This window comes from Macrobrachium nipponense, chromosome 16 (genome assembly GCF_015104395.2).
Source record: "Macrobrachium nipponense isolate FS-2020 chromosome 16, ASM1510439v2, whole genome shotgun sequence".
Taxonomy (NCBI): Eukaryota; Metazoa; Arthropoda; class Malacostraca; order Decapoda; family Palaemonidae; genus Macrobrachium; species Macrobrachium nipponense.
This window is the reverse complement of record NC_087209.1, coordinates 79,732,277-79,744,871: the sequence shown is the minus strand read 5'-3', so window position 1 is coordinate 79,744,871 and position 12,595 is coordinate 79,732,277. Positions and strand designations below refer to the sequence as shown.

The window sequence follows — 12,595 nt, the reverse complement described above, 5'->3', positions numbered from 1 at the left end:
TTCGTGCTGAGTTGGTTCCTCTCTCCCCCAGTATTGGGCAAGGGGTATCACCTAGCCAAAACAAACTAGCTCTTCAGCAAATTTCAAACATTCCAGCGGCCAACATAAAGAAAACTATTATGTAAACTACTTGTTAAGTATACATAAAATCTTATTTTATTATGAAATGTCATATTTATAAATAGTAAATAATTAAATAAAAATATGAATCAATTAACTTACAAGATGAATTATTTTAGGGTAGTAATGAATTGCATCTTAGCTTGAACTTTGTGGAATACCTAACCACCAGAAAAATGTCTTGACATTTTTGTGAAATGGGGATTTTTTTTTTTTTCTTCAGATGCCATTTCATCAAGCAGGAGCAGCAGAAATTCTTAGATCTGTGCAAAAAGATGAGAGCTTCCTCAGTCATTTGAAGTCAAGTATTGCTGAGATAGTGCAAAGATCTTTGGGTATGTAAGCTTTAGCTAAATACCACAGCTAGAGTTTTTGGAATTTTTTTGTTATATTTTTCGTACAGTGTCTGTGCAGTAGTAGATCTTTTGCTTTACAAATGGTATAATGATCAGAAAGGAGGAATAGAATAGGAATATTTTCCAAATTGTGTAAAACTCTTGCCTCAAAAAAACCAAGACATTTTGTACATGAACTTTCCTGCCAGATATATACTTAGCTTACGTCTCTGACGTCACGACAGAATTCAAAACTCGCGGCAAACGCGACAGGTAGGTCAGGTGATCTACCCCACCCGCCGCTGGGTGGCAGGTGTATGAACCAATCCCCCTTTTCAGTCATATATTTCTGTCGCCGGTGTCGACTACATCTGTTGTCGATACCTCTCGATTTGGGATTATTACTCGGTTTTCGCCTTGGATTGTTTCATCGGATTTTGGTGAAGTACCTGCTCCTTGGCTTGGCATTTGCGATTTGTGGAGCCGGTTTTTGATTATTCTTTTGATTATTCTTGGAATTTCATTATGTCTGATTTAGAGATTAAGAAATCAACTATTGTTCAGAGTTTGTTCTGTTAGCGATTGTAAGGTGAGGGCTACCGAAAGCTGCGGTAGACCCTCACCAGTATGCATGAGGTGTAGGGGGAATGACTGCTCATTTATTAACCCTTGTAATGAATGTGGAAAATTGAATGAAGAAGAATGGAAGCGCTTTCTTCTTATGTAAGAAAGCTTGAGAAGGACAAGGTTAGGAAAGCTTCATCTAGGAGTTCTAGTAGGTCTCGCGCTAGCGAGTTTGAAGTTGATAACCTGTTGTGGACGTAGTGCCTTTACCAGTTTCAGCCCCTGCTCCCTGCATCAAACCGAAGATACGCCTTTGGAGGTGGACACTATGAGAGCCACTATTCGCAGCATGGAGTTGAAAATTAAAGTGCTAGAAGGTAAGAGTGATAGTGATTTGTGCAGTGATCCCAGTGCAGTGGAGGGTGCGTCTGATCGGCTCCCTAATGCTTCTAGGCCTAGACCCTCTTCCAGACTCCCAGACCCAGTGGAGGAGGAAAGTCGAAAGCCGCAGGAAGGTTAGGGAGAATCCCCACGGTCAGGCGTCCCCTCGGTAGCGCCTGATGTTCGCTCCCAGGCTACCTTGGATCGCGCCAAGAGAGAAGTCTTACGGCAATGCTTCTCGTCTTCGCCTTCTCCTTCGCCCAAGCGTGGTTGGAGCTCCTCGGAAGCTTCTCGGCCGTCGAAGAGAGCCTGGCAGGCTTCTTCCGCTCTCCCTCCAGCCCTGAAGTTTTTCGGAAGATCTTGGATTGGATGTGAAGAAACCGAGGATTTCTTTGGAGTTTCGCTCTCCTAGTAAGGATCGAGCTGCTCTCCCATGAAGGACTTTGTGAAATCTCCTACACGTGTTTTGGCTAGTCTGCAGGCGCAGATTACGGCTCTGGCTGACTCTTTGATTGTGACTTCTCGTCATAGGAAGGACGTGTCTCGCTCCTGGTAAAGAAGTCCAGGCGCTCTTCTCCAGGTTTTCCGCTATTCGTCAGTAACCGCCCTCTCTCCAGGATTGGATCGTAGTACGAGGCGCTCTTCAACGGACAGGCGCTCTCCTGCGGACATCGTTTCTCCGTCAGACGAGAGGCATGCTTCCCGTACGAGCCTCTCCCGACAGGCGCTCGTCTCGAGACAGGATCTCTCCCGCTGGCAGACGCCAGGAGCCTGGTAGCGTTTTTTTTTCTCATGGTAGCCGCCTTTTTCCCCTTTCCTTCAGGCTTACCGCTCTCCCTGTGACCAGACGCGCCCTTCGGTAGTACAGGCGCTCCTTCTCCTACAAGGCGATCTTCTACCGATTTTCGCTCTCTCGAGTTAGGCGCCGGGAATCTGTCAGACGCTTCTCTCCTGGTAGGCGCTCGTCGCCCAGAGATTCACTCTCCTCGCAGCAGGCGCCAAGAGCCTGATAAGCGCTTCCCGCATGGCAGGCGCTCTTCGCCAGGCAGCCGCTCTCCTTTAGACAGGCGCCAGGAGCCTGATAGACGCATTTCGCCTAGTAGGCGCTCTTCGCCAGATTTTTGCCCTGCGTTCGTTAGGTGCCAAGAGCCTAGAGTACGCCCTCATCCTGACAAGAAGGAGTTTTCAGGCAGAATCTCAACGGAAGTTATGACTTCCCCGGTTGGATGTCACGAGTTCTTCCAGACGTTCTTCCAAGGATGGACTCTCGGCTGAGGACAAGACAGCCTATCATCGTAAGGATCGTGAAGGATCTTCGGCGGAAGAAGAACAGGATCCCTCGGAAGAAGAAATTCCTAAAGATTCCTCCGTTTCCTCATACAAGCGTTTTTGACGGACCTGTTGCTTCAGGAATTCGGAGACGCCCTTTCTCCTGTCGCCCCGCCCTCGCCCTCGACCTCTATCGTTATTTTCGACCTCGAAAGCTTCGAAGGTTTCATCCTGTGTCAGGATGAAGCCTGCAATCTCTATGAAGAAGGCGCTTAGAGGTTTTGGTGAGTGGCTTCTTTCGAAGGAAGAGAAAGGGAAGACGGTGTTCTCTTTCCCTCCTTCTAAGCTAACTGGAAAGCTAGGATTCGGTATGAATCGGAGAACCCTTGGGCCTTGTTCTTCCCTCCTCGGCAGACTCGGACTTCTCTTCACTGGTGGATTCCCTCTCGACGCTCTGCCCTCATGTCTGCTAAGACGACATGGGGGATGAATGAGCTTGACCACCTGTTGAAGGGAATGTTCCGAGTCCTGGAGGTATTTAACTTCCTAGACTGGTCTTTGGGCGTTTTGGCCAAGAAGACGCAGACCCCGGATTCCATTTCACCTGAGGATCTTATCAGTGTTCTCACGTGTATGGATAAGGCAGTGAGAGATGGATCAAGTGAAGTAGCTTCCCTTTTCAGAGCGGGAGTAATCAAGAAAAGATCTGTTTACTGTTCGTTCCTGACGAAATCAGTATCTCATGCTCAGAGAGCCTCTCTCCTGTATTCTCAGTTCTCTCCTCAACTCTTCCCTAAAAAGATCATTCAGGATGTTTCTTGTGCCCTTTCAGCTAAGGCTACACAGGCATGCTAGCCCAGTCTACCAGGAAGCCTCACACTTCTTTCCAGGCTAAAACCAAGAGAGAGACTCCAGTTAGGCAGGAGCCCTTTCGAGGAGTCCCTACCTGCCAGAGCTTCTTCCTCTAGAGGATCTAGACCCGCTAAACGAGGGAAGACCTTCTCTAGATCCATCAGAGGGAAGAAGTAGTATTCAAGTTCTCCAGACATCAGCGGGTGCCAGACTACTGAAGTTTGCCGACGTCGGGCCCAGAAAGGGGCGGACAACTGGTCACTCTCGATTGTACGCAAAGGCTACCTCATTCCCTTCTTATCAAGACCTCTGTTGACGACGACTCCAAGGGAGTTGGTAGCCAAGTACAAAGGACCCCATCATGAATCAAGCCCTCTCTCTAGCAGTAGATCTTATGCTGGAGAAGGAGGCGATAGAACTAGTGAAAGATCCTCATTCTCGGGGTTTTTACAACAGACTGTTCCTAGTTCCCAAGAGCTCAGGAGGATGGAGGACCGGTTCTGGATGTAAGCGCCCTGAATGTCTTCGTAGAAAAAAAAGGAAGTTCACCATGGAGACAACTTCTTCAGTGTGGTGGCTCTTCGTCAGGGGGACTGGATGGTGTCCCTAGATCTTCAGGACGCTTACTTCCATGTGCCTATCCATCCTTCTTCACGGAAGTTTCTGAGATTCATGATGGGAGGGAAGATCTTCCAATTCGGGGCCTTGTGCTTTGGCCTTTTGACAGCCCTCAAGTTTTCACACGGGTTTAATGAAGAATGTAGCGCAGTGGCTACATTTGGAGGGAGTGAGGCTGTCTCTCTATCTAGACGATTGGCTGATCAGAGCAAGCTCACAAGAACGATGTCTGGAGGACCTACAAAAGACACTTACTTTAGCAAGTTCGTTGGGCTTCTGGTGAACTTCCAGAAGTCGCAATTAATCCCCCAGTCAAGAGCTGATATATCTGGGGATTCGGATGTTTCTCCAGATTTTCGGGCATATCCGTCACCAGGAGAGGATTGCTCGTTGCCGAGTAAACTAACGACCTTTCCTAGAGAAAAGATGCATGCACAGCGAGGGAGTGGATGAGTCTGTTGGGGACAACTCTCCTCGCTAGAGCAATTCGTTTCTCTAGGAAGGTTGCATCTCAGACCTCTCCAATTCTTCCTTTACCGGAAATGGAGGGGTCTCTCTCTCTAGATCTGGAATTCTCCTTCATGATATCAAAAGGAATCAAGAAGGACCTTCTGTGGTGGGCAGACCCTCTCCGATTTGCAGAAGGTCTGTCTCTGTACATGCCAAACCCAAACCAAGTATTGTTTTCCGACGCGTCGGAGACGGGTTGGGGTGCAACCCTAGGGTCAAGAGAAGTGTCAGGCACCTGGGAGGGGGAACAGGTGTCCTGGCACATCAACAACAAAGAGTTGATGGCAGTGTGGTTGGCGTAAAAGCCTTCGAGCCCCACGTCCGAAATGCTATAAGTTCAGGTCAACTCGGACAACACCACAGCCTTGGCTTACATAAGAAAGCAGGGGGGGGACACACTCCTTCTCCCTGTACGAAACAGCAAAGGACTTGCTGTTGTGGTCTCAGGCAAGGAAGATCGTTCTCCTCACCAGGTTCGTACAGGGAGAAAGGAATGTCAGGGCCGATCTCCTGAGCAGGAGGAATCAAGTGCTCCCCTCGGAGTGGACTCTGCACTCAGAAGTTTTGCCAAGACCTGTGGAGGTTATGGGGCAGACCTCATATCGACTATTTGCGACGCAAAGAACAAAAGGATAGACCTCTACTGCTCCCCGATCTCAGACCCAGGAGCAGTGTTAGTGGATGCTTTCCTTCTAGACTGGAAAGGTCTGGACGTCTATGCCTTTCCTCCATTTAAGATTCTGAGTCAAACACTCAGAAGTTTGCGGCCTCGGAAGCGACGAGAATGACGCTGGTAGCTCCATTCTGGCCGGCCCAAGATTGGTTCACAGAAGTACTGGAATGGCTGGTGGACTTTCCAAGAGCTCTTCCACAAAGAGTAGATCTGCTCAGACAACCCCACTTCGACAAAGGTATCACAAAAACCTCCCTGCTCTCAATCTGACTGGCTTTCGACTGTCAAAAGTCTTGTCAGAGCGAAGGGGTTTTCAGCTAAGGCAGCGAAGGCTATCGCCCTCAGCTAGAAGGCCCTCTACCCTTAGTGTCTACCAGTCGTAGTGGGACGTCTTTCGCTTGTTGGTGCAGAAACCAGAAGCTTTCCTCTTCCAGTACCTCTGTGACCCAAATCGCAGATTTCCTGGTTTTTTCTCAGGGAAAAATGCGTCTTGCAGTTTCAACCATCAAAGGATATCAGAGCATGTTAACAGCTGTGTTTAGGCACAGGAACCTAGATATCTCCAGCAACAAAGATCTACATGATCTGCTAAGATTTTTCGAAACTTGCAAGAAACCCTCGACTGAAATTCCGAGCTGGAATCTGGATGTGGTTCTTCGTTTCCTGAGGTCCTCGAAGTTTGAACCACCCCAGTCATCTTCTTTCAAGGATCTTACGAAGAAGGCTCTGTTTCTTTTCTTTTGGCTTTAGCATCTGCCAAGAGAGTTAGCGAGCTTCATGCTCTAGAAGGAAGGGTAGGTTTCAAAGGAAATTCCGTGATTTGTTCCTTCCTTCCTTCTTTTCTAGCTAAGAACGAGAACCCCTCAAAATCCTTGGCCAAGGAGTTTTGAGGTTCCAGGCTTAGCTCCCTGGTAGGGGAAGAGCCAGAAAGAACTCTTTGCCCTGTGAGGATTTAAGATACTACCTCCAGCGGAAGAAGTCTCTTAAGGGCATTAAGGACAGACTTTGGTGCTCTGTAAAGGATCCCAGTAGACCATTGTCTAAAAATGCTTTGTCCTTCTTTATTAGAAGCCTCGTGAAGGAAGCACATTGGCTGCGGTGAGGATCAGTTAAAGCTTTTGAAAGTCAAGGCTCACGAGGTAAGAGCCATTGCTACGTCCTTGGCTTTCAACAAGAATATGTCACTCCAGAATCTGATGAAAGCAACATTCGGAGATGCAATTCAGTATTCGCGAACCACTACCTTAGAGACGTCAAGATTACTTACGATAAAGTGCTTCGCGTTAGGCCCATACGTATCGGCGGATTCGGTGCTGGGGCAGGGAGCTGAAGCATATCCTTTGTAAAAAATTTTCCCCTTATTGTTGTATTGTGTTTTTATGGTTGTTTGAAGAGGATGCGGGTAGGCATCTCTTTCTATTCGTATTGCTAACATTAGAATGGTTAGGTGATCTGTTTGTGCTAGAGCTCCCTGCATTGGTAGTGGTCAGGCTCTGTCATTTAAGAGGGCGAATCCCCATTGACATGATCCGACTTGGATTCTACTGAGTAAGGGATATCAAATCCCTTCGGTAGACCCAAAGAGTCTTTCAGCTGTAGGTCACGCCCTCGCTTGTAGCTCTTCGCTTTGCAGACTAATAGACAGTACCTATGAAGTCTTCAGCCTTATCAGGTAAGAACCAAGGTTTTGTTAGTATCCTACAACAGATGTTGTTTTCCCTTTCCCCTTTTTCCTTGTTAGCTCTGTCTCTTTCCCTCCACCAAGGTGTCAATCAGCTAAGTATATATCTGCAGGAAAGTTCATGTACAAAAATGATATTGTATTTTACAATAAAGTTTTGTACATACTTACCTGGCAGATATATACGATTGATGGCCCTCCCAGCCTCCCCATCAGGAGACAGGTGGAAGAGAAAATATGACTGAAAAGGGGGATTGGTTCATACACCTGCCCACCCAGCGGCGGGTGGGGTAGATCACCTGACCTACTGTCGCGTTTGCCGCGAGTTTTGAATTCTGTCGTGACGTTCAGAGACGTAAGCTAAGTATATATCTGCCAGGTAAGTATGTACAAAACTTTATTGTAAAATAACAATATCATTTTTGTATAAGAAATTTACCAAGTACGTACATGTAGTAGTAATTACATTGCTATATATTTCTAAAAGTTCAAACTTCATGGTAGTGCTAATTAACTGTTTAAATGTAGGTAACCAGCCTCGTCCACTTCCCAAGTAATAGGAGGTAGAACTAAGTAGAGAGCTTCAATCATTTGCTGCTGGCTCCTGACCAACATTGATGTTTTCATTGCAGTCTACTTCATCTTTTTTTTTTTTTTTTTTTTTTTTTTTATGGTTTTTACTTCAGTTTGGTGAAGTATACTTGAATTTCGTTGTGGTTTAAAAGCTTTGTTTTCATCAGCTACAGTTAGCTTTGTATATTGGTGATATGTGTGACTCTAGCACTTGGATGTTAGGTTTTGCTCTCAGGGGTGTAAGACAAGATATCTAAGTCTTGCTATGATTCTCACACTCTGTCATTAGTATAGGGGGCTGACTGAGTCTCTTTTGGAGGAATGGAGCCATAGGGGTGCAGAACTGGGTAATTGAGGTACTTAGAAAAGGTTACTCCATTCCTTTCAAAGAAAGGCCACCTTTATCCAAGTCACCCATTGTTTACGGCTCTCTCTCTTTAGAGATAGGATCCCTTCTTTGCAAGAGAGCAGTGAAGATTGTCAGAATACCATTCTGAAGGGTTTTACAACCGATTCTTTGATCCCAAGTCTTCTGGTACTGAATGTGAGTGCCCTCAATAACTTCGTTCTAAAGAAGAAGTTTAAAAAACTTATGCCTCTACTTAGATGACTGACTTCGCCGATCTCTGTCTAAGGAAAAATATGTGGAATTGGAAATAATGCTTCATCTTACAAGGAAATTGGGGATTTTAATCAATGACAAGAGATCTCAGATGACTCCTACACAGAAGATTCTCTATTTAGGAAGGATTCTAGACTCAAGCTTTTTGGGTATCTATCTCCCCAAAGAGTTGCCTCTTGCCTTCAGACAGTCCAGAAATTTTATATGCAATACACTCCCTGAACACCTGAATCAGCCCTGGTCACTGACCAGCCCGAACTATTTCCCCATAAATTTACCCACAAAGTAGGTAGTTAACTCTGCAGGTAAAATCTTGTCAAATGCTGCTGCAAATACCGGCCGCCAGAGGCCTACATCCTCAATTTGTTCACCGTGCTGTGTGGATTTGTCCCACATCAGGCGAACTTTTGGTCATATAGCCTGACCCCCATTTAAAGAGTTTTTGAAAATTGGATATCAGATTATGACTTTGGCCTTTTCTCCTGGATCTATGCTTTATTGACTGGATTTTGGAATTTCTTTCCCGATTTTGACTTTGGATCAGTACTTTGGACTCCCTATGGGTGAGTTAGGAAATAAAACATCATCGTCTGCTAATGCCTCTGCTTCTGTTTCGTCTACAGCTTCAACGATCGAGCCTTCTATTGCTGGAGATGTTGGCTCTCATCGGTTCTGCACATCCTGCAAGTGTAGGATGAGTACCCTCACACACGATCGACATTCTGTATGTATTTTATGTAGGAACGTTCAGTGCAATATCAGTCAGAGATGTGACGGGTGTATGTCTTGGTCGGTAGATCAAATGGAGAATTATATGAAACACAGAAAAGTCCTTAGCCTCGAGAGTAACCGCAGATCAGGTACAGCGGTAGGGGTACAATTAGTAGACATGGAAGTATTAGAGTTAGGGTTATTCAAGAAGTTAGAGGACATGTTATCATCTAGTATGTCTAGCCTACGTGTATTTTCTAGCCTGATGAATGATTTAACTAAGAATAGAGATTGTGGTATAGTAGTAGTATAGTTGATACCTTAGAAATGTGTGCTAAAGGGACATTCACTGGGCGACACAGGTCCTTGCCCAGAAGTAGATTTTTCCTTCGTCAAAATCCCTTTTTTTCAGACCCCCTGCCTGTTCCAGAACCAGCCCTAATGGGTGCCTGGGGCATGGAGAACTGCAAGCCTTGAAGGTAGGTTCTACCAGGCCCCCCCTGGCGTGGAGCAGGCAGTGTTGGCAGCAGATTCTCCCCTTTCCTCTCAAGGTGTAAGTCGATGTAGAGTTAGGGAAGACCCAGATGAGTAGGGATAAGTTAGGTAGTGTTCAGGAAGAGAATTTGAAGGTGCAGGTTTCTTCGGGTTCGGGTTCTGTTGTGGTTTTTAGTGTGATGCTTTCGTCTTTGGATACATCTTTGGTTTTATTTCCTGCTTCGTGTTCCTTGCAACAGAAAGTTTCTAAGTCTCTGGTTGGTCGTTCAGATGTGCTTTCGGGTTTGTCGGGTTCGGAAGTGTTGGCTAGTGCTCCTTCCTCTTCGAAGGTTCCTTTTCCTTCTGTGGATAAGTTTGGTTCATCTTGCAGTGGTGGTAATTCTGGTAATCAGGTTTTCAATTTGTGTCCCCCGTGGGGGGTTAGTGCCATCAGTGGACCTCATGCAGTGCACTATAGGCATTACTTAAGGTTCTTTGCAACGTACCTTCGGCCCTTGCTGCAACCATTTTTATTCCTTTTACTGTACCTTCTTTTATATTCTCTCTTCATCTTATTTTCCACCATCTGCTAACTCTGATTCATAGTGCAACTGCAAGTTTTTCCTCCTGTTACACCTTTCAAACCTTTTACTGCACAATTTCCATTTCAGCGCTGAATGACCTCATAGGTACCAGTGCTTGGCCTTTGGCCTAAATTTATATTCAACTCATTCAATTTAGTTCAATATAACGTAGATCTGTTGGATTTGTTGCAGGGTTATAGATTACCAGTTAGGCAATGTTTCAATTTTGGGTTTTCCAATATTCACAATCATGTCTTGAAGAATTTTCTTTCTCTAAAAACTATGGCCTTTTCTGCTGCTTCTGAGTTTTTCTAAACCTTCTTCTCATGTCTTTACACAATCTTCTTTATCGGGTCATTCTTCAGAGGTCGCTTTGGATCTTCTGTGCCTTTGCCATTAACTGAGAAGAGTAAAGAATTTTCAGTTGGTTCAATCTTGCAATGTTGGGGCTTTGGCAGTTCCCTCTCTCTTCGGTGTTGAGGGAAGGTGTACTTTTGACAGGGCTGTCTTCTTTAGCACCTTCCACGGATTCTGTAGTTTCTCAGGCTTCTGGCTAGAGGTTTCACAGGCTCCGCAACTCTGTGTATCATCCTTTACTGGGTTTAGACATTGAGTGTATCAGTATACTGATTGTGTCCTCTGCCTCTCCTTTCACTAGAGTACAGGTAGTCCCGGCTTACGACGGGTTCTGCTTACGACGTTCCGAGGCTGCGACACTTTTTCAATTATATTCATCATAAATTATTTCTAGGTTTACGACACCGATCTGGTAGAAGAAATATGACTCCAGAAATGCAAAATAATCAATTTTGAAGGTTTTTTTATGAAAAATACAATAAAAATGCAGTTTACATAGTTTTTAATACACCAAAGCATTAAAAGTAAGGTTTTCTTAGGATTGTTGATGACTTTCTGACTTACAGGCGGGGACTGCCTGTAGCTGGTCATTTTTCCTTCTTCGTTTCCCATGGTTCCACAGCTCGTAGCTTGTCCTTAGATGCACCTTGAGTACGGTACCTGTTGGTATGTCCATTGTCAGCAGTAGGACTCTGGTGGTTACTCCGAGTGTGGCTTCTTCCATTTTCTCTCAGTCTTCTACTTCATTCTCAACTTTCCTTCAGGAAAAGGCTAATTGGAGGGGTTGCTGTGGTAGTGTTTAACACTCGCCCCAGTTTTATACCGACACCTTCTATTTAGGTGAGCGAGTCAGAGACTTCTGACATGTCCAGTTTAGCAGTTCTCTGGTATTATAGCAATATTTGTTCATCATGAAACTGTCAGATATATATAGCTGTATTTCTGAAGTCCGACAGAATTTAAAAAACTTCCGACACACGCAGTGGTCGGCCAGGTGGTTAGTACCCATTCCCGCCGCTGGGAGGCGGGTATCAGGAACCATTCCATTTTCTATTCATAATTTTCTGTCGCGGTGCTGAAAACACCTGTTTTCAGTACCTCCGTCTTAGGATTTTGGAATCTTCATTGCCGCTAAGTATCCTAATTGTCTTTTGATTTATTTACTTGGATTTGTGGCTAGGCATACGCTATCTTAAATTGATTTGAATTTGATTCATTTTTGCATAAGATATCTGACTCTAGTTAGGCTAGTTTCAGAGGGGGTTGTCTGCAAAGATAGGGTGTGGCTACCGAAAGCTTCGGTAGATCCGCACTTGGTATGCACGAGGGGTATGGGTCTTGCTTTCTTTGTTGAGATTTGTCATGTAAGGAGTGTGAGACTTGTCTATTCCGTAAGGAAGACGTATGATTCGTATGTACGCAATTAATCAGTAAACATGTCTAATTCCGTAAGGAAAAGTATGATTCGTATGTACGCAATTAATCAGTAAACAAAAGTCAGGGTAGTGAACCTGCTAACCTTCCTGTAGACTTATTTTGCCTAACCCTATAGTATGGCTACGGGTTATGAATATGTCTGCGAGAGGTGATCGCTCTCCTTCATTGTTGCGAAGATTGCTACTTCTGTTATTGTTACTCCTAACCCTGTAATGTTGCCTTCGGGCCCTAAAAACAGTGTCTGTAGAGGTTATTGCCCTTTCTCTTATACTCTTTCGATTCGTAACTTAGAATCGAAAGTGCTTGCTTTAGAGAGCAATAGTGAAGTGGCTAAGTGCAGTGACAGTGCCCCTTGTGTAGTGGAGGGTGCGTCAGATCGGCCTTATAACGCCTCTAGGTCTAGACCTCTGTCGGACTCCCAGGACCACAGGGAGAGGGCATGTCGAAAGCCGAAGGAGGGTTACGAGGAACCCCCACCGATCTGGCGTGCCTTCGGCAGTTTCTGATGAAAATCCCCAGACTGCCAAAGTTCGTGCACGTGCACGAATCCTGAAGGATTGCTTCTCGTCCTCCGAGGCGTCCTCCCCGCGCAAGGGTTGGAGCTCTCGGAAGGACTCGCGCCCTCTAAGAAGCTTTAGAGAAGAGGACGCTTCACGTCCTCTCTCTCGTCAGAAGGGAACGTCAGATCCGCCCCCATAACGCCTCTAGCCTGGACCTCTGTCGGACTCCAGGACCAGGGAGAGGGCATGTCGAAAGCCGAAGGAGGGTTACGGGAACCCACATCGATCTGGCGTCCCTTCGGTAGGACCTGTTTTGACGCTTCCCAGGCTGCGG

At 45.7% G+C, this 12,595-nt stretch overlaps 1 protein-coding gene across 1 annotated transcript in view; it reads left to right on the top strand.

The window, feature by feature from the left end:
• Positions 1–312: 312 nt before the first annotated feature.
• LOC135195379 (peroxisome biogenesis factor 10-like) overlaps positions 313–12,595 on the top strand; it is a 60,621-nt gene continuing 48,338 nt past the window's right edge. Inside the window, 1 exon segment of the mRNA XM_064221639.1 lies at positions 313–455. Coding sequence (XP_064077709.1) covers positions 344–455 — 112 coding nt within the window. The 5' untranslated portion in view covers positions 313–343.